This window comes from Sparus aurata, chromosome 17, assembly GCF_900880675.1.
Source record: "Sparus aurata chromosome 17, fSpaAur1.1, whole genome shotgun sequence".
NCBI lineage: Eukaryota > Metazoa > Chordata > Actinopteri > Spariformes > Sparidae > Sparus > Sparus aurata.
The window spans coordinates 10,607,253-10,629,995 of NC_044203.1; the positions used below are offsets into that span (position 1 = coordinate 10,607,253).

General features: G+C 43.7%; 1 protein-coding gene across 1 annotated transcript; it reads left to right on the top strand.

Annotated features, from left to right (window-relative positions):
- The first annotated feature begins 4,667 nt into the window (after positions 1-4,667).
- prdm13 (PR domain containing 13) lies at positions 4,668-11,975 on the top strand. The gene is made up of 4 exons (XM_030392447.1): positions 4,668-4,929; positions 6,490-6,621; positions 6,793-6,913; positions 9,218-11,975. The coding sequence occupies exons 1-4, from the start codon at positions 4,762-4,764 to the stop codon at positions 10,705-10,707; spliced, it is 1,911 nt and encodes a 636-aa protein (XP_030248307.1). The 5' UTR covers positions 4,668-4,761; the 3' UTR covers positions 10,708-11,975.
- Positions 11,976-22,743: the final 10,768 nt, after the last annotated feature.

The window sequence follows — 22,743 nt, forward strand, 5'->3', positions numbered from 1 at the left end:
GTCAATCGGGGACATAATGAGGAGCCGCGAGACGCTCACATCATTACATTACATTTTCTCACAACGAATAAATATATATATATATATATATATATATATATATATATATATATATATATATATATATATATATATATATATATATATATATATATATATATATATATATATATATATATATAGGGACGGATTTTTTAAATCAATAACAGACATGTGAGAGAGTGTGTGCGGAGCTCTCCATGGTGCTTCGTCTTCAGAAAAGACAACCAACGACAGTCTGGTTTTGACCTTACAGTAAATTCACAAACAAATAAATAAATGAAACGTTAATTTGCTATAATTCGTCCAAAATCAATCTCTAAAAATTCCTTTTTCGATGAGCAATTGTGATGCAGAATTTAGAAAAAAAAAACATTATTGTTATTATCATATAGTTTGGTTTTTTTTAAAACTATTTTTACTACTACTATTATCAGTACTATTATTATCATTGTTATTATTATTATTATTATTATTATTATTATTATTATTATTATTGTTAATATTGTTATTATTATCATTATTATAGATCACAGCAAAATCTCTACAAATCTACAAATCTCTGTAGAAATAAAACACTTTTGCTGTCTCAGAAATGAAGTGGGGGAAATGTGTTCATTTAATAACCGTGACTTGGATTATCTAGCCTCAAACATATAGGCCAGTCAAGGTTACATGTCCTTAAACATGCTCTTTGCCATTTTAGTTGTTTTGCCGATATACACCGCGCAGCCAAATGGGTCACTAACCTCCATCCTATAAGAAAAATGCAGTTTAACTCCGAGCCGAGGGAAAGAGCTCCTTATATTCACCAAGAAGGGCAAAAGTTGTGACTTTCTTTGAAACCTGCGATTTTCTGTCACTTTGTGCGTATGCTTTTGGTGGCTAAATCCCAATTAGGGTCGGCTGACACGCTGCTCTATTCATGCACAGCCCGGCCTGCATACATTTGCCTAGGAATGAACTCCTCAAATAGATCTCCTGCTAAATGCGTTGGACAGCAGAGAGAATCGGCCTGAGTGACACGCTCTTTCTGAGGCGCTCGAGTGAGAAAAGGTATGAATTTATAAGGTACACCGAAACATATCAATTCCCGCGACTTCACACGCCTTTATCCGTGTCCCCTCATGCGAGACAAAGTGAGTTTAAGTCAGGGAAATGTGGCTTGAAGAAAAAAAAAAAAAGGGCCGGCGCAGAAACTTTGTAGAGACTTTGAATACCGAAACGGTGCAGCCCACTTCAGGGAGGAAAAAGAGAGAAGGCATCCTGAATGGAATCACGCATGAACTGCGTTCAATCAGGTGCCGTTTATTCGGCTCCTCTCTAATGCGATCTTGAATATTAGTCTGGGTTAAAACCCAATCATGTCATCTGGTGGGAGTCCCATACAAGCATAATTACTATTCAAACGCGTCGGTAATGTCCCACCCGCATCAAGGCAGCTGGTCTGCCCCTCGCCGCAGCCTGCGTCTTTCCCCAGGTTTCTCAGAGAGTAAACACCTTAAATATGAGCGGAGTGCCTTTAAATAAAAGCAAAGAAGGGCGAGGAATAAGATAAACAGGCCTGTCCAAAGCGTCCCTCTTTGTCTGAGAGCGGGCCCACGTCTGAAAGGAATAAAAAGAAGTTTGTGGGTCTTTGGCTGCACAGAGTTCAGTCTGTCCGCAAGAGCAAAAGCATGAGGACTTAACTTTTTCCCTTTGTCTTTGTTTTTTAATTAAAAGACGCGTGACCAAATAAATGTGACAGGTGCCGAAGGTGCGGCCTTACATGTGGAGAAATAAATGGATTTAGACAAACACGGCGTCATTTCTAAGACGTGGGAACCTGTGAGAAATAGGCCACATTGCTAAGTGGGACAATGATTGGGCTCTGCTGAATAGACCCAAACAAAGTTTATGGGTCGACATAAAAAATGTGTTTTTCTTCTGAGCTCGGAGGGGTCTTAAATGGTAGGCCATTGAAACCAGTCCAGGAGAGGTGGTGGTGAACCCTTGGCACCCCTGAAGTATAGCCAGGGCGCATGAATGGAGATCCCTGGTGGGGCATTGCTCTCTGTATTTACCGCGTTGCTTTGCAGGCAGGTTGTTCCTCTATATTCATGGCTCATTAATGGCCAACCAGTTAAATCAGAGCCCCACCGTTTAGACAGTTAAAATCCGAAAAAGGCTGGCAAGAGCCAGGCAGGGCCGCCCATAAAAATGTCTCCCTCCTCTCCCAGCTCCGATTCTTCTCAGGTCGTTATTTAAGATTATTAAACACTTGCGGAATGCTGTTGATGGACTCCGCAGCACTGTCCCGGGAGAAAGATCCGAGCGTGTAATTAATGTGTCTTTTTTTCTTTTCAAAAGGGAGGAGGAACAATACTGCCGGTCAAGCCATTTAATTTCATTTAATTTTCCATCCCATTTGCTCCCAACACTGTTTCCACTCTGACACCGAGCCTTTTGACTGCTCCAGAGCGCACAGCGGAGCGGGGGATTCACCGCAGCGAAGGAAACGTCTTCGCCCCCTTCTTCCCCCCCTCCTCCTCCTCCTCCTCCCCCCCGCTCCCTCCTCGGAGAATAATTAATTTCACTGTGGAGAAGTGCGGGGCTTTAAAGCGGCGCAGGGGTGGATGGGAACCAGCCGCAAATGGCGAGGCGTTAATAAATAACCTCCCCGCACAGCCAGGCGCAAACATTGCGCCTATTGATGAGATTGTTCGCGTGTCGTCCAGGCTCTTTGAGCGGCTGTGGAGGAGCGCAGGGAGAGAGAGAGAGAGAGAGAGAGAGAGAGAGAGAGAGAGAGAGAGAGAGAGAGAGAGATTAATGTCCATTAGTTTATTTGTATTTTACCACATGGACATTTCATATCATTTGTTCTATAGTTATGACATCACGTGTATCCGGGCTGCTGCTCCTCATCCAGAGAGATGCTGAGAGAGTCCACCGCGGACAGGTCAGAGGTCAGCATGTTCACGGTCTCAATTGATCGCCTGCAGGTTCTTGTTCTGCTCCCCCGCTCATGAGCGCAGTGTCAAAGGGCTGCAGCGCAGAGCCACATGTTGGAGGCTGCCTCTCCTCCGAGCTCAGTATTCATCACGACCGAAGGCCGCCAGTGAGAGAAGTCATCTGTCTTCCAATCATTGATTTGGATCTTCTTCTGGAGTTATCATATTATGTGACGTGAGGTGTTGATCAATCCACGAAGAAGTTCTGAGGTTTTTAGTCGAATCTTTTGGATTTTTGCATTTTAATACATGTGTATATCATAATGTTGCTGCCCCAATTTCTGTACAGAATCAGTGCAGTTAAATTATATAAATCATACAAATGCCGACTGGATCATCTGGAAAATACACAGTTTTTCTCAGAACAGAAAGATTTTAATTTAGACTTTGATACATTTTTTTGAAACATTTCACTGGACTACTATATCCGATCTCCTTTAGAATCCGTTGCAATTTATTTTCTCCTGTAAAAGACCCTTTGTACATGTAATGTTGTGTATTGTCATGTCTCGTAGGGCAGCAATTATATTAAAAAAAAAAGAAATGAAAAGAAAAAGGTGAAAAAGATAAAAAGATGTCACTATACATTTAAAAAAAAAAAAAAACCCAAAACAATTTGCATAGCTGTATTCATTTTTCTTGTCCTTGCGCGTGAATGCGGCAGAACACACCTGAACTGAAGACAAGAAAACCACAAGTGTCCACACGGTTACTTTCTACTTCTCTCTCTCTCTCTCTTTCTGTCTCCCTCCCTCTCTTCCTGCTGGTGGTTCTGCCTTTTGAGTACCTGCCTGATCTCAACCCGGCACACGCCGAGAGTCAATAGAAGTTAACAAGTCCTCTAAACTTTCCTGCTCCCTTTGTTACACTAAGGACACAAAGGAGCAGGCAGAATAAAGCGCTTTGAAGTGGATAAAACCCCGAAGAATGCCAGCCAAGTAGATTTAAAGTAGCCACTGATTTCCAAAACCCGGCTTGAAAGGGGAGAATGGGAAAGGGTGAGGATTTATGGAGAAATTATACAGTGGATTTGTCAGTTAAAATATCGGAACTGTCTGGAGGACAAAGCCACATGCTGAGGATTAATGGTCGCTCTGGACCTTTGATTCTGCACCCTCTTTTCTCTGCCCTTGACAAATTGGATTTTGGGGATGGGAAGGTCGCCTGGCCCTTTGTGTCTCTTGACCGTTTTGGAGCAATTCATTATGCGGCGGGGTGAGGGAAAGTCTCCATGTGACCAGGCCGGCCCGTTTTCCCTCTCCTCACAGCTGCTGGGAGAGCCCAACTCTCTCACACTCACTCACACACACACACACACACACACACACACTTGCTCTGCTGCAGCAAACTCAGGGACCCCCCCCCCCCCCCCCCACACACACACAACACTACCTTACAGCACAGCATCACCTCTCTGCGCACGCACACACACATACACACATACACACACTTGCATCCTGAGCTGGAGAGGCCGGGATGGGTGGAGGGTGGATGTGGAGGGCTGGAGGGGCGGGCTGGGTGGTGGTAGTGGTGGTGAGGTGGGGGGTTTACCTTGCCTCTGCACCATCACTAGAAAAGCCGGAGTGCATAACGCCACCGCGTCACTTTGAGGGCGGATATCGGCCGGTCCTCATCCTCTCTTCTTCTTCTTCCTCCTCCTCCTCCTCCACCTCCTCCTCCTTCTTCTTCTTCTTCTTCCCTGCAATCTCCCACTCGGTCTCCATCAGTCTTCATGGTTCTGATCTCACCCCACGCCATGCAAGCCACTCGGGCGTCCACCACAGTCAGTGTGTTCGCAGACTGCAGCGTGCCGGCCGGGCTCCGGATAGGACCGGTACCGGGCATCTTCAAGCTCGGGAAGTACGTGTCGGACCGTAAGGAAGTTGGACCCAAAAAGAAGGTGAGTTTAGAGCACTTTAAAAAACTTTATCTCTAAGTAAAATGTTTGAATTTTTTAATTAAAAAAAAAAAAAGAAAAGAAAAATGCTTTTGGTGTGCAGCACAAAAATGCATCTTATTTTGAAACATTTGCGGGTTAATCAGACGCTTTAATCCAAAGTTCCGTTGCTTTATATATATTTTTTAAAACGTTTGTATTTATTCATCAGCAAATAATTCATTCCAGGATTACATCAAAAAAAAGTTCTTTTTAAAGAAATAAACTATTCTGCCTTTAGATTTGCGTTCAAATTGAACCACAGTTTGCAAAAAAGAAAAAAACAAAAAGAAAAAACAAACATTTTTTAATATTGCACATCCAAAAACACATTTTTGTATTTCCCCGTAAACTAAAGCGTGTCCAGTATTAAAGACGAGCGCACCGGATTTGGATTTTTAAAGCTGCACTGTCAAACTCCATCGGGCCTTCGGTTATTAATTGGTTTGGCCTGTCAAGTTGGAAATAATTGAGCTCCATTAGTGGCCGACTTGTCAGTCTGTGCTTCTACTTAACCGGCCTAATGGGCGACCCGGGTCTGCTGTGTGGGATTTCATGCCCTCAGCCGCCTCACATTTCACTGCCTGGCGGGCCTGTTATCCCGATGAGCCGTTTAATGTTAATGTAATCCGGCCACAGAAAGATGCCACTGAGGCCGGGCCCGCAGCCTCAGGCCAGGGGAAATGAAAATAATGATATTGATAATAATAAATAAAATGAAACAAAACTGTATTCATGTCATTAGACTGTGATTATTTAGATTAACAGCAGCGTGGTGGAAGCGCGCTGAAAGAATCAGAGGAAAGAGAGGAATTAAAAGTCTTCACGCATTAAATATTAAAATATAAGAACTTAAAAAAAAAGAAATGAAATCAAACTTGCAGCAGGTCGTTATTTTCCACACACGGAGGAGTAAACAATTTTGCGGCCATAAACGCATCTTCTAACCGCACCCTGTTATTGTTGGAGCTGTCAGCGGGTTGTGATTGATGCGTCTAAATGCGTGGCCCCCGGAGCCGCCGGCGATCATCAGGTGCAATCTCTGTGTCAATTGTCGCGCTTCGATCTTTAATGTCCTTGAACAGTTTAGAAACGCTCTGACACTCCTTCAAATTCGTTTCCCATATCAACTCAATTAGGCCCGTGTGTCGTTCTCTTTAGTAAATTATCAGCAGAGCGGATAAAGACGCATTAAGCGCGCCGCGGTCATGCGTGGCTGCTGCACCTCCAGGTAATAAAGCGGGACGAGTCCGCGGGGTGAGGATGTTTGTGGGGACATTCGTTCGATAAAATATGAATAAAAGGAGGCATGCGTACAATTCTTGATACTGATAAATAGAGTTTTGAAAAAAAAAAAAAAAGAAAGAAAGAAAGAAAGAAGAAAAAACAAGACCGGCGTGTTTCTGTTTCTTTAAATAGCCTTTTGGTTAAGACCGCTTTATTGTGGCCTTGGTGCTGATGTCTCTCATCACGCTGTCAATCGTCACACTCTTGCTCATCCTAATCGTGTACTTGTCGGCTCAGATCCGCTTGGTGAGAGGGGAGTTCGTGGACGAGTCGGGCTGTCCCGTGCCAGACTGGATCGGATTCATCCGCGCTGCCAGGAACAGCCAGGAGCAGAACCTGGAGGCTGTGTCGGACTTACCTGGCGGACAGGTGAATTTTCTTTCCCTTCTCTTTTTCCCCCCCGAACATATCAACCTTTCAGGCCGGTGTCGGATCTATTTTCGCACCACCTCCTTGGACACTTGAATTAACTCCAGCCTCTCTCTCTCTCTCCCCCACCTTTTTTTTTTTTTTTTTTTTTTTCCTTTTTTCTATTTGAAGATTTTCTACCGCGTGTTGAGAGAAATCCCTGCAGGAGAGGAGCTCAGTGTTTGGTACTCCAACGCTCTGGCCCAGTGGTACGACATCCCGACCACGGCCACTCCCACGCACGACGAGAAAGGTAACCAAACGAGACTGCTAATAATGATCAAGGAGAGGAGGTGGAGGAGGAGGAGGAGGAGGAGGATGGTGGTATAAAGAAAGGGGCCTTTTGTCTGGAAAATGAAATGAAGAAAATTAAAGTGAAATTATGATGTCAGCAGATGTGTAGCGATACGGATTTTAGTTGCAACATGAATATTATCATTATCATTATTATTATTATCATTATTATTATTATTATTATTATTATTATTATTATTATTAATAATTATAATAATAATAATAATAAAAATAATAATAATAATAATAGAAACGTTGAGAGATAAATGGGATTTAAGCCGTTTTTCAATATTTCCTTTGCGTGAAACAATGTTCAATATCATCATTATCAATCCTGGAGTCCGTCAACAAACAGTGAGGACTGACACTGACGAGACATCGACGTGTTGAGGGCTCCATCAGCGCGCAGTTAAATGACTACCAATAGCCGTGATGCGTCTCCTTTAGCGCTCGGAGATGGAAATTGATTAGAAGTCGCTTTTTCCTCGGGCAGCCTATAGCTATTTATTCACGTTTGGTCATTCGTTGGTTCATTCAACGAAGGTTCGAGAGAAACGTTGGCATTTTGTCACTGCATAAAAATGGAGAGACAAGAAAAGAATAATAACTTTCGTTCGTTTCGTTCAATAAAGGAAATCCTGCTGCAGGCCCGCGACGATTGGGTCTGTTTTAAATTAAGATAAAGGCTTAGTATTCATTACTCTTTGATGCTGCTCGTAATCACATTTTAATTTCGATTGCGGGAATATTAGAGACGACTCATGCCTACAGAGTCTGTGTTCGGGACCCTCTAATCTGTTTGTTTGGGCTCGTGATAATAATTTGGCGTCAGCGCTCGGGGATTATCCGCTAATCTTAGCAGAACACCAGCTCCTCGTGAACTAATCCGTTTAAATAAAGGGAGAAAAAAAAAGATTAATATCAACAGATACTTCGCGGGGAATTCCAGCAAATGACGACGCTTTTTATGTGTGTGTGTGTGTGTGTGTGTGTGTGTGTGTGTGTGTGTGTGTGTGTGTGTGTGTGGGGGGGGGGGGTTGTACATTTTTACCTGGGGCTGGAGGAGCCTCTTAACCATAATAAGTGTAAAATGTGGACGCTTGAAATGATATCAAACTTGCGTCGAGAGAGAGATTGGAAATAATTGTGATAATTTAATTAGTGTGCTTGAAGCACGGTTAAACAAAAGCAAAAAAAGGAAAAAGAAAAAACCCCAAAACAACAAAAAACAAAAAAAAAAAAAAAAAAAAAAGAAAGAAAAAAAAGCAATTAAGAGCAGTAACTGACGTGTCTCGGCGGCCATGGAAGAAGAGGAGGCTGCCGATTCAGTCGCGAGACGGAGGTTAACAAATGTCACCGCGTCATTAATATTCATGTATTCAAAAGCAAATAAATTCAAAAACAAGTGCTTCACGGTAAATTGGGTGGGTGCGTCAAGGTATTGTGGCCTAATGAATGCTAACTTTTATGTGGGGTGTATATTGCCCTGATTCTCCGGCCCTACACACCGTGTGCGCTCCTGGACATACGCTCGCTCCCATTATGAGGCGTCAACAGATGGGCCGCGGCCATTGTTTCTGGGGACTTGCGATTTCAAGCCACAGCTGCTGTCACTTCCACGGGAAAGCGAAAGTCCCGCATTCAATGCATCGGTTTGTGGGCGCCAGATTGGGCAGGGCGTTTGCTCTTTTGATGGCGATCATAAACAATGGCCCGTATGAGGATTACAAAATCATTACATCTATATTAACCTCTGAGTGCTCGTCTGGGGGGTCATTGAAATGGCTTTCTGTGTCTATTACCGTTTGGCACCAGATCTTAGAAAGCGGATCATATCCATTATGTCTAAATGTAACTCCCAGGTGAGCCGCAGCAGTGACTGGCGAACATGATGCTCTTTAAAGGGACATTTTCAACGTGAGATCGCTCTGGTTCAATGTAAAAATCCCTCGTTTTTAATGCAGTGGAAAAATGTACGGATTTCCTATTACATCGCACTCTCTTTTCAATTTATGAATTTATGTATGTGGTTATGCTGCTAAAAGGTGAAGAGGGGGTCACCTGTCTGTGTTGGCACTCGCACGTCTTTTATCTACAGGTTGCCAAACCTGTTATTTACATTTTACGCGCGGACCTGGCCTTTTACGCACGAGGAATCAAATGTTTATTGTCATTAGAATGATTTGGCTTCACGCTGTGCTGTGCGACTTAATGACCCACATCCATCTGATCATTAATGTCATGCCTGTTGCTGTCTCTACAGGTGAGGAGAGGTACATCTGCTGGTACTGCTGGAGAATATTCAAATACCCGAACACACTCAAGGCCCACGTTCACTTCCACTGCGCCCTGAGCAACGGGCGGGGGTTTGTGAGCAGCGAGCAGGCCAGAGGCACGGAGACCTTTAACAGGTCACCAAAGTCTGGAGACATCCCCAACACCTCCACCTCTCCGAGGAGCGGCCACAGTACCTCCTCCATCTCAGACTCTGGCAGGCGGGCCGTGTCCTCCTCGCCGTTTCTAAACAAAGCGGGACTGTCGAAGAAAAGCAGCTCAGAGGAGCAGGACAGGGCCCTCGACATGAGCGTAACCTCGGCCAGAAACCAAGGACACATCCTCAGCCTGGGCGCCACAACCTCAGTGCTGAGCAGCATGGGCTTCCACCCTGGCGTGCGCTCCGCCTTCAAACCGACCGGCATCTCCAAAGTGCCGGGCGCGGACGCCTCCAGAGAGGACGCCAGCGCGAAGCTGAGCGGCCTGGGGTTCGGCAAACTGATCGGAAACATGAAGCCAATCCGCAATGTGGGTGAGAATCTAAACGGGGGAGGGAGCCACCCTCCTAAGTGCGCACCTGCAATCGTGGACTCCTCATCTCAAATGGTGCCGTGCACAAACGCTATCAGAGGCTTCCCGCTGCTGCCTCACGTGGAGGAGACGTCAGCTTTTAAGCACGTGGAGAGTCGGATGCACTCCGGCCTGTCTCCGTCCCGGTACCCCCAGATGCCCCCTGGACTCCATTTTGAGAGGTTCTCTCTCCCTCACTTCGACGGTGTCAAGACTTATGGTGGAGACTGTAACATCCCACTCATGCCCTTCACCGTCTATAACGGGGAGCTCCTGTACAGCTCACCTTACTATCCTCTGAAATTCCACTTCAGCAACCTCCTCAAGTACCCAGAGTCCATGTCCTACTTTGGCGCGCCCCCTATAAGCCAAGACCTGGGCTCCATCACCAACATCGACCGGGAGATCGCCATGCACACTCAACAGCTGTCCGAAATCGCCGCGGAGAAGAACCGGACGAGGCTGGACTCGATGCCCGCCGGGAGCGCCAGCACGCCCGGCTCCGGCAAACCCAAAAAGGGGCACCTGTGTCTGTACTGCGGCAAGCTGTACTCGAGGAAATACGGCCTGAAAATCCACATGAGGACTCACACAGGCTACAAGCCGCTCAAGTGCAAAGTGTGCTTCAGGCCGTTCGGAGACCCCAGCAACCTGAACAAACACATCCGGCTGCACGCGGAGGGGAACACGCCCTACAGGTGCGACTTCTGCGGCAAGGTGCTGGTGCGGAGGCGGGACCTGGAGCGGCACGTCAAGTCCAGGCACCCCGGGCAGAGCGTCAAGAAGCTGGACGACAAGCCGGGCGGCCTGTTCGACGACGCGGAGCACAAGAGCGACAACGACAGCGACGTGGACGTGTGCTTCACCGACGACCAGAGCGACCAAGAGTCGAGCAAAAACAATGACTGACGCGTTCTCACGTACACACAGAGAGACACACACTGCTCGTTGACTCTTGATCCGTACACAGTCCTTACTTTTTACATTTACAGATGTTTCCAGACAGATAATTCGCAGACGAAATGTGGGACTTTTTTCTCCCCCCTCTGCTGTTCCGTTGTAGCACATTCAATTGAAAAGAGGATCATCCATGAATCCAGCTGCCCCGGCAGGTCAAAGGAAGATTCTATGGGTATATGGTTAAGACGGAGTCTGTCAGGGCTGTCGCCGACATGTTCATTTTTTTTTATGAATTACAAATTCACTATTTGAAATCTTTGTTTCCGACACAAGTGGAGACGTGTCTTTACGTGCTGCATTTCAGAGTAATTACACTTCAACAAAGCAATCGAAGCAACTGCACAGCAAACAGGAACATTCATCCAACATCACTGACACTCCTGCTTTAAGAGGAAAAAGCCTTCAAAGCTGAATATGAGACTAAATGGTTTACGAAGGTGAAGTTACGAATACGTTTCTTTTTTTTTTTCGTCCATTTTTTTTTTTTTTTTGCGGTGTAAAAAGGTAACAGAACTTTGTTTTGTAAACGTCTCCCCCTGAAAAAAAAGCATCTATGGGTCTGCAAAAGCTAACAAACTAAAGGCCCAATCCCCCCAAAAAATCAAACAAACAAAAAACAAAAAAAGGAGCACTACATTCCTTCAGACTGGATGGGGGCGCATTGTGTGTGATTATGAGCTGCAAAGAGAATACGATTCTTTATTTTATTTTATTTTATTATGTATAAAAGGGGCAACCGATTCGCAACAACCCCACACTCCCTCCTAAACTGTCAGTTGCACTTTAAAGACAGCAATGGGCATCTCACTTCACCACAACACGGCCGCGTCACGATGATTAGAATCCAACTTGTTCCCATGACTCCATTAAAAAAAAAAAAAGAAAAAAAAAAGGACCTCGGGTTCCCTGCGCCTCACCCAACAACACGCTGTACTTAAAATTTGCACTTTCTTGCCGAGGCGCGCTGCTCACACACACACGGGCAGCATCCACTTTATTTAAGGAACTATTTCTAGAGAAAGAAAATTGTATTGACTGCAGTTCTAGCCTATGTAAAGACGTGTAAAGTATGATATTTCACATTTCAGTGGAGAAGTGTTGTATACGTTTGTTTATAAATGATACTGTCTATGAGCACAATATTTTTCTTCTGTCCATTAAGTCGTTGTTTTTTTGTTTTGTTTTGTTTTTTGGAATAAATTTAATTTAAAATATCAGAAATGTCGTTTGGTTTTTTTTGTTTTTTTTAAATCTTCACGTTTCTCGGCTTTACAACAACGTTCTGTATGTGTGTCATGTCAAATCCGATTCCAGCTGGAGAGCCTCCTCTGCCTGATGTTTTAAATGTAGTGAGACGCTGAGCTTTGAGAGCGCGGTGAAACAGACAGACGCTGTGCAGGCAGGGGGAGGACATTCTGTCGCCTTCACAGGTGTTAAATTGCGGTTGTGGCGCAGTAATAAACCCGCATCGGCCCTCAGTCAGTCGGGCCTGAAGGCGTCATCATCATCATCATCATATTCTTCTTCTTTTAATAATAAGAGTAATAATAACAATAATAATAATAATAATAATAATAATAATAATAATAATAATAATAATAATAATAATAATAATAATGATGATAATAACAAGCCAAAGCGGTTGATTTTGCTTTTCTTTAAATTGACTATCTCCAGTTTCCTATACCATTCACCCTCAAGCCATCATGCTAAGTTGGACAGGTAGTAAGTATTAAGACCCTTCAACTGACTGAAAAAAATAGCAATAGAAGAAATGCAAATTCCACTCACAACATAGAAGATGTTGGCCCCTGTGAGTGTTGCTTTAACAAGATCATGCACAATGTGCCAGAGACATTTCTGATGTCCTGATGGAGCTGATTTTATTTTTGAAGCCGTTTTGAAACCGTTTTTTATCAAAGTTTGTCATATTTTATAAGCCCATCCTCTGTTTTGCGTTTAAATATTTGATTTGTAAAGTCAAATTGATGTAGTGGATAGGAAGTATAAAGTGGAATCAACCACGAATACGGTAACTAAGGTGCACGGTGTAGTTTTGAAGAAAGATTTCTTAATCAGAAAAGAAGGATCTTCATCGACTAAATTTTTGAGTAAATAAAGTGCTGAACAAAGTGAATAAACAAGCTGACCTTAAAGGTTCACTTCGTTTATACTTGGCGGACCCGCCACCTTTCCAGGCTCAAACAGTATTCCTTTGAGACCAGCTTGTTTATTCAGTCAACGAAAAAATAAATATTTCTAAGTTTGTATTATTATCTAATTAATATAGTAAATAGAAACATTCTGAGTTTAAATTTCTTCTTTAAAAATTACATAATGCCCCTTTAAGTTTTTTTTTTTTTTACATAAATCCAGCACTCGTGTAAATGTACTTTATTAGTCTATCTAAACCTGCAGAGGCATCTTACTGTTGTCGGTCTTGAGAACAAGACAGCCAAAATCTTTTGTTAACAAAGTAAGTGCAGATTGTGAACGTGCCCAAATAGAAACCAAAGAGGTCAGAAAAGAAGATTTAGCATGCGAATAATCATACAAGAAGTCAGTTGTATCGGAACATTCTTGAGAAGGTATTCAAAGTCAATCAGAAAAGTCAAGATTGAAATTCCTACGGCGCTCCAGAGACTTTGTGTCGTTTTAACCGCTTGCATTTCACCCTCCTTGATATGCATTGGTGTGACAATGGAGGATAAATGCAACGGGCAAATAGAGTGCCGACATCCCACATTTTTCATAAGATGCAAAGGCAGAACACATAGGTGTGACCTTGACATGGCGGGCTGCACCTATCTGTGGAGTGTGTGAGTGAAATCCGCCTATAGAGTGCCACTACATTCAATCTCATCAGTCTCTGCCACTTCTGTTTATCATAGCATCATGGTGGTGACACTAAAAAACATACTTCAACTCGTGGATGCATTTAGCAGGGGGCCATACACACACACACACACACACACACATGCATATCTCTTCATCTTCTTCCTTTCATGGTCTTCAGGTTGTTTGAGTTACGTCTCCCATTCCTCTCCATGGAATACAATCTATGCATTCTGTCAACTGACACTGCTGGTGAATCTTTGGTTAAGGTATAATATATTCCCCTAATGAATTAGCCCTACTGGTATACTAAAATTGGGCGGATGTGGCTCAGGGGCGGAGCCAGCGTCTTTTTACCGGAAGGTCGCTGGTTCGATTCCCCTGGTCCGCATGTCGAAGATACCGAAACCCAAACTGCTCCTGATGTGCTGGTCGGCACCTTGCACAGCAGCCGACGCCATCAGTGTATGAATGTATGGCTGAATTACTGTAAGTCGCACTGGACAAAAGCGTCTGCTAGATGCCCTAAAAATGGCAAATAATAAATGAGGAGCCATGTCCAAATTATACTCTAATCTTTCAGAAAATCAGGGATAAATGGAAGAAAAACTCGCAGTCAGCTACATCACTTAGGAATTCCAGTGTACAAGTTCTTCAGTCTTGAAGTCTTGAATACTCATTTACTCAAATTTGAGTGCTCCTGGTGAAATATATATATCGGTATCAGCATGTTTTATTTGTATTTTTTTTACACAACATAATGCAGACTAACATGCGTAGGGAATGGTAATTTACAATTCCCAATGCAGTTTATCGTTTAACTGTAAAATATATCCCGTCTCCATTAATTGCATACCCTTGTCAAGTATTTGATCAACACATTTGAGGAAACCTTGCAAAAAATGAGTGTTAATTTTCCTTTTCTGGGAATATAACATCGCTCAATACTCATTACCTATCACTTTTTTGAAAAAGGACTTTCATGACATCTAAAATTACTAAGCAGCCGAAGATACCCGTCATATTTCTCTTTACATTACTAATATAACTGGGAACAGCTCTGTCAAACATGCCTTTCAGCCACTACAGAACCTCAGCACTCACATGTCAAAAATTGTGTATAATATTTACGGATGACAAAACGAGACATTGTGGTTGAACGAGCAGCAGTCTGCAGATTTACTGAGCACCAACAGCTAGGCCAACGTTAGCACGCAGCACTCCTAAAGTTCCGTCGTTACGGTGAAGCCCGTGGGTTAACGCTCCCTCCAGCGCTGAAATAAAAAAAGTTTTCTGAATGTAAGCCGCCGCTAACGTAAGCAGGCCCGCTAAAAAGACCCACGAAACGTAAAGACAACAACGTTTCAGGCTGCAGGAGTCACAGTTCTCCTTTGTGTTTTTTGGTAGAGGTGAACTGCACCCCCCCGTCAGTTCTTGTGGGGACAACACCCACCCCAGCCACAGCCTGTTCACCCTGCTGCCTTCTGACAAAAGATACAGAAGTGTCCGCTGCTGCACCGCCACACTACGGAGCAGGCCGCGAGACTCCTCAATTCATCCTCATCACTCCACTCTATGAAATGGTTTTTTGTTTCTGTGTTTCTGTGATGTAGCATAAAGGGACTCAAAATCAGTTTGGTAACCCAGGTGTTAAAAAACAAAAACCTTGAATCTTGAAAGTCTCGATAAGACGGTTGACGAACCGACCCCGCAAGATGTCAAGGTAACGGAGCAATACTGAGATTACTAACTGTAATGTGCTGTTATTACTAACTCTTTAAATATAGCCCTACTTTTTATTACTGTTATTAAGTAGCAGTGATCTCTTACTGCTCAGCACTGCCGGGACACCACATGTACAAGTAACCAAAAATGGTCAGCGCTGGTTTCGAGGCGAGCTACATTTTGTGCCTCACAATGCTGCACCTTTTTGCTTCCGTTTTTTAATTTGAAGTTTAAAATGTATCTAATTTAATTTTAAGTATTTTGCCTGACGCTTACAATAGAAATAATACCTTCATTCATTAGAAAGTGGCACTACTGAAAAACAAGAATGACAGAAATATAATGTGCCCATACTCCCTATGAACAACTACTACGCCAATTCAATCACCGTCTGTCTGCTCTCAATGGATTTGAGTGAAAGCTTTGACTCTGCCTCTGAAAAATGTGGCCTTTTCCTTCTAGATAACAACTGCCCAAAGTGGAGCCGCGCAGATACCTAGAGGTTTTTCCATTAGCAAGGGTGAAATGGATGGTGGGGTTGAGTGCGAGCGAGGAAAGGTAAAACTGAACAACAAAGCAGAGCTTTTGATTCACCATTTGATCCTCATCACAAGCTTCGGATCGTTTCGGATGGAGAGGGGAAATCGCAGATACAAGTGATCAAATCAGGTTTTTTTTTTCCTCACAGGGATGCTGAGCCCTCTCTTCCCATCAGAGGAGCTCAGTAAATGCATCCACAAGCTAGTTTGGTTCGCGATCCGTGAGAAAAAACAGACACCTTTGTGGAATGTAATGTCATGCATTTACTTTCTTAGTGGCTGAGGTTTACTCTGTTGCATTAAGTCAGCCTAGGACAAAAAGAAAAAAAAAAAATGCCAGTGTGATTTACGTCAGTGTTTCCCCCACAATGTATACCAAACACGTATTGTCATTATAATTAACCACAAATTCACGCCACGACTTAACCTACAGGAATGATTGCAATTAACTACAAAATGTTTTCAGTCTCAGCAGGCGAGCGGCTTCAGAGGGCCTGTGCTGTCTGTCCCTTTATGTGTCTGCTCCACTGTGTTCACTGTACCCCGTATTATATCCTCTCCTCTGTGTACAATAGCCAGGGCTCTCCGCTGTGGGCCCCCGCATCAGTCTGGACCCGATCCAGTCGCTGTTTGTGTTCACTCTCTCACACTATAACACCCTGCTCGCTCATCCCCTCCCACCAGCGTTTTCAATCAATTAGTGCCGTTCATTAGTGGGCACACTGGAAAAAAGGAGTTTGATTGAGAGAGTTTGACTCCCAGCCTAGAATTTGATCCAAAACCAGACTCCACCGGCAGGCCAGCCACCACACCGACCTGTTTCCAGGCTACGATTTTGGTCTCTGCTAAAGCCTGATGTAGGCATCCTTGATCGCAGGAGCATTTTTCAGTTGCTTGTCTCTACGGGCCAAGCAAACGTGATAAAGAAAGCGCACGTGTCAGACCCGTGTTGGGGTTTTGAACTAACAAATATACCTTCTTTAGCATTCATCGTAAAGTGTTGACACGCCTGAAAGGAAAAAGTAAAGGGGAAGGTTTCAAAAGAGTTTGTTTCACTGAAAGAGTTTTGGAGGAGTCTTGTGGAGGTGATGTTCTGAATAAAGTCTCATTCCCAATTATTCAACAAGTACCATTCAAAACAGGGGAACTATGCAAGATATTTTGTTCTGATATTGGAGGATTCCTTTTCAAAATCAGTATGACTGTATATATTGAAGATTTATTCTGAAACAGATGAATTGTTGTTACTGATCTTTAAAAGTGATGACTGTCAGCCTGTATCTCACATAGTGTTAGTATTCTTAAAATTAATACCACATTTGAATGGTTGAATGACATTGGAAACAAAGTGATGACAAATGAAATGAGCTGAGGAGATCAGAAGAGAGTCTCGCACCTCCATCTTTTCTCTTTCCCTCTCACTGAGCGTGTTGTGGTGTGAAATAAATGTATTCTTTATTCAGCAGATGCGATGGAACTGAAGTTGACGCCAAAGAAAATAAAAAACTAGAAGGGCACTTGGAGAGTGCAGGCCTCAAGGCCAATAGCCCACTCTTGTATGATACACATATCAGCAACGGTGACCAAGCTTTGTGTGGACGTGTTTCCAAAGCCGCAGTTGTCCCCTCCCCTACCAGCAAACTTGAGAATTGGGAATCTGAGCACCTATCCAACGAAAGGCATAGTCCGAGCAAAAGAGGCGGACGTGGGTGGTGTGTTCCCCCTTTGCCACACGCACACTGCCGCACATACGTGTTTCTGAAAACACCCACTGTGGTGAGAACTACCACAGAGGCAGTTCAGTGTTGTTATGTCTCTGTAGGGATGGATGTAAGATGCAGTCATGAAAGTGATTCTCTGCAATGCCCGCAAAAAGAAATTGCCCCCTACTTTGGTGTCAATTGCCCACACTTTCAAACTGCGGCATGACAGGTTACCAGAATAGAGATACAAAAGTTACACAGTACAGGCATGATGGACAAGGTTACATGTAACTCTTCCATGTGTGTGTTTTTACTCTCAGGAGGGCAGAAATCTTCACGGACGATGTCATGTTTTCGATGTTAACAATGTGTCGCTCTCCAAGTTCCTCTTCCACTCTCTGACTCCCTCCTGGAAGACATGTTAATGCAGGAAGGTTACATATTACAAATATAAAAGCAATTTTCAGTCCGAGTAATGGGGTACGCAGACCTGGGTCTGTGCAAAAATACATTCCAAACTTCAACTCACCATTCCACAAGGTTTCACCAAGTCTCTGTTTCATAAATCAAATGGGTTTGTTCAAAAGTTACAATCTATTCAGTACAGCAGCTCCTCTCCATATTAGTACACCTCCTACCCGCCACCAACGCCCATCATACATAGTTTCTCGCTTACATGTAGCAGCATCCAGCCATGCAGATGGTCCAGAGTTTGATATTGTATCCTGAGTTGTCTGCGAGTAACATGAAATTTGTCGTCGGCCCTTACAGAATTGGCACATTTCTCTTAAATTAATTTGGCAGCAGCATGACTTTACAGACTGACTCTGGGTGATCCGCACACCTGTAACTATACTAGAACTGACGTGAAAATCTGTATATTTTTCAAAATGCCCAGGACCAGCTGTTCAAGTGCATGCACCCCCTTCCCAACTATTCAGGCTTTCCTACATAATGAGTCTACATGCTGACCATAAATAGTATAAAACAATAGGCCTGACATGATGGAAACCTTCGAGCTGAAATGGTAGAGTCGTATCACTGTTGGCGCTGCTGTCACACCGACAACCAAGATCATTTCCGTTTCCCTGAGAGTAGCTACTAGCAACAACGTAAGAGAAAACATCCATCAGTCCATCATGGGGACTTCAGAGCAGATAGAAATGGTGCCAGGCTGTCAGCTTTTGTTTTCCCAGGAGATTTTTGTCTGTTGCAGACAAAATAGCAAAGTGAAATCGAGGCTGTTGGGAAATCAATCAAAGCGCTGATGGTGTAATGATTTGAGAAGGCATTACATTCTGCTATCAATTTTACTTACTTCGCAAGTTGAAGCAAAACAGCTGTTCATTAGCACTATTATGAATTCAAGAGCTGCACCAAGAGAGCTGCCTCTAGCCTTGATCAGTTATCTGAGCTGCGACACCCGGTGAATCGTAGTAACTCGATGTTCGGCGTCTCTGGTTAGAGTATACAATATCTGCCGCTCCTGGTTATTGAGAAATAGTCTGAATAGTCCTAGTTCGCTGCCATTAATGCGTCTCCAGTCTCCTGCAGCTCACAGAAACAGAAGGAAGAACTACCAAACACAATGTGATGTTACACCGCTGCTATTTCAAGGCCACAGTCCAAGTTTTGTGCTAACAAACCCGTACAGGAAAAAAAACAAAAACTGTGTCTTTTTTCCCCCGATGGAGTGTGATCGGCTAAACAAAACAAAAAACTTGTCTGACAGAAAGGCAGCGACTGCTTGTCTTAGTTTCTCTGCCTGCTCTAGGTTTGACAGAGCTGATGTGGTGTGACTGCTCTGCTGCTGGCAGCCTGCTCTCCTGGAGCAGGTAGATCAGGAGACGAACGCAGGTAGAGTCAACACGCGCAACTGGTCAGATAGAGCTTGAGAGAGATGGAACAAATTGCTCCACATGCGCACAAAGCCATACACACCAACTTCAACTGAAAGTGACCTGGCTGTACACCCAGCGTCTGGAAATTCTGAGGCAGACTTGCAGTCCTCCTGGCAATGATGGGGGTCTGACAGAGTGGATGTGAAATGACGGGGCTGCTGCTGGCTGCCTGCTCTCCTGGAGCAGGTTAACCAGGTAGAGTAAACACACACAGCTGGTTTCACAGAAGGACGAGACATACACATACACGGAAAATGAGGGCATGGAGGGACGTGAAAAGACACTGTAATACGTGTTGACATGCGTACATACAAATGTAGGCAGCTGCAGGGAAGGACACGATCTGGACATTCATCCATTACTGCCTGTAGCATAAAGGTAAGTAGAACTGGTTTTATTTATGGAGAAAATTAAGGAGGAAACTGCCCTTCATTGTGCCTGGTTGCATGATGTAGTGGAATTTTCGGTCTCTGTCACTAATCGAGGCCGACATGTGAGCAGACCGGCTGACATAAAAGACAGCAGCGGTGGGAAACAAGCTGACAATTTTGGTTCAGATGGATAAAGAAGCGGACATGAAGCTAACAAGGTCTGTGTGTGGGTAAAGTCCACCGCCTGAACTTCAGTCACAGACAGACTATTAGTCCCTGGTCATGGCCCAGCCTGTCGGTTGTGATAGCAGCAGGTAGAAGGTTGAGACTGTGGCACACCAGCTGTGGCCCACTGGTACCCTCTCCTCCTCCGTCCCTCCACCACCTCTGCAACACAAACACATGCTAAACAGGCCACTGTCTCCACTGCCTCCCACATTCAGCTGCAAATGAGCCCGCTTTGGGCCCCAGCCCCGTTTGATGTTGTGAATAATGGGGATGAATTTTCATTTGCGCAGGTTTCTGAAAACTGTAACGCCTTTTGTTAAGGCCCCTCACATGAAGCAGTCAGGCCTGCGAGCTCTGCGCGTTCAAGTTACATACCGACCGGCACAATTGAAATCCACATGTTAACAGACACATTTTTATCAAATTGATTCAGCAACGTTAGATAGCACACTGCCACTGAGTCCAATAAACAATGCCTTTCGGTGGATTGGTGCATTCAGTGTCTTAGCATGTGAAGCACATATTTGAGGTGGACCTCCTGGCGATGACTGACATATGACAAAGTGGACGTGAAGTGGTGCCTCGCCTGCCGGCAGTCATACACACACACACACACACACACACACACACACACACACACACACACACACAGGCACACAAAGAATAAACCACATCCAGGTTCCTGGTGATTCAGAAGAAGTGGAACTGAATGATGGATGACAAATATAATGGCCTGAGTATGCCTCAAATTAGTCAGTCCACCCAACCCTGACCATATGACATAAAGGCAAAAAAAAATCCAAACATGAATCATGTATGAGCAGACAACAAGCACACACCCACAGGACAACCAGCACAAATCCCATCATTTCAGGTGCAAGGGGAGCAAATAGTTTCTGGTTATGCAGTATGGCACTTCTAAATGCACTTACTGTAAGTGATTAGATTGATGTGGCTGTGGTTCTCCATCTAAACAACAAACCTGGTTTTGATGAACGAGTATTGAACAAACATCATTTCCCCAACAAGATTCTCTCTATATATTGTAACTGAGTTTTAAGAAGAGTGCATGTATATGACAAAGGTTTTACCTAATGTTTTCACATTTTAGAAAATACACTTCACTTTGTTGCAAAGAGCATACGTTAAATATCACGATGAAGCAAGGAACGCTTAGCTTATTGTAAAGAGTGGAAACGGCCAGCCTGGCTCCTGCAAACCAAAGCTAATTTATTAACACATCATGTCTAGTTTGCTTATAAAACCAGTCTATTTCATGGCCGAATGCAGTCGTCTTCACAGTTTGCTAACTAGTGAATTTTACAGGCACCGCAAAGCTGATTTTGTTTTTTTTTACCTTCTGCCTGAGCCAGTTAGATGTTTCCCCCCCAGTCTATACGCTACACTAAACCAAGCTAAACTAAGCTAAGCTAAACTAAACTAAGATAAGCCACAGTAAAATCAGCTTATCTCAGCTAAGAAATGCTTGCATAAACGAAACAGAGAAGGAAAAAACGACAAATGAGACGGCAGACGCCATTATGCTTTACTTTTATACTTCGAGACATATTGTAATACTCCACTCACTAGCCAAATGTAAACACTATAGTCTACGAATAGATATCCATCACCTTATTTACCTGTTGTAAAAGGAAATATAATCACACATAATGTTGCGTCCTTGTATTGATATTAATTAAAAGCGTCCAGGCATTTTCGGGCCAATCCGGGGCACTAAAATGTGTCAAATAGATAGAAATTCTTCAGTGTGAGGATGGAGTACTGTATAGGTGTGGAGCAGAGTGAGAGAAACAAGTGTGAGGCGGTAATAGTAGCATGTCGAGCCCTCATTGACTAACTGGCGGGTTAAAAGTTGGATTTAATTGAAGCCCACAGGCTGCTACAAGCTGCTATTGACAGGCTGCTTAGGCCAGTCTATAAGGGAGCAACGGTTAACTGGTCAACTTATCATCCTTGTTGACATCGCTGACGTGTGACTAAGCCGGCGTTCCGACTTGACTTACTGGTACACGACTCTTAGAAAGATGTTATCGGTGTTGATTGTGTTTAAGGTGAGACTCATTATCTTTTATTGGCGTGAATGTGTGAATAAAGATGTGTTGAATGTGGCCATTGATTTTCTCATTACCCTCAGCCTACTAAACAACCAGGCGACTGCTAATGCACTAGTCATTACCATTCAACTTACTGGAAAAGGTACAATTCTCAAGGACATTCAGTGCCGTGTCATTGAGTTCTGTATGTGTACGCAGGCTTAAACTAAAGGATGGAAATCTCAGTAGAAATTTCACTTTTATTCAAAGAAAGGAAATAATTTCTGCTTTGTTTAGAAGTATGCAATTTTAATGGCTACCTGCCTTTTTTACCTGCAATCACAAAGAGGTTTCACAGTGTACAGCTTTTGCACACCTTAATATCGACGGGTGCGTAGGAAAAGACCAAAGGCTGACAAAATCACGAAAAAAGACTCCCACACACTGTCCACTTCACTTGCAATTCAGATGAATGAAAATAAAGTTTCACCATGAGGTTGACATTTTTCAAAGATCTAGACAACTATTGGAAGTATTGCTATGAAATTGTGTCGATGAATCCCCATGATTTTAGTGATCCCCTGACTCCTCCTCAATCCTTTGCCTTGCAAAGCAGCTGGATTTCTGAG

Excerpts from the sequence above, each read along its gene's own strand:
- prdm13 (XM_030392447.1), top strand. The coding sequence starts at position 4,762 with ATGGTTCTGATCTCACCCCACGCCATGCAAGCCACTCGGGCGTCCACC. Across the intron at positions 4,930-6,489 it reads AAGTTGGACCCAAAAAGAAG|ATCCGCTTGGTGAGAGGGGA; the intron begins GTGAGTTTAGAG and ends TTGTCGGCTCAG. Across the intron at positions 6,914-9,217 it reads TCCCACGCACGACGAGAAAG|GTGAGGAGAGGTACATCTGC; the intron begins GTAACCAAACGA and ends CTGTCTCTACAG.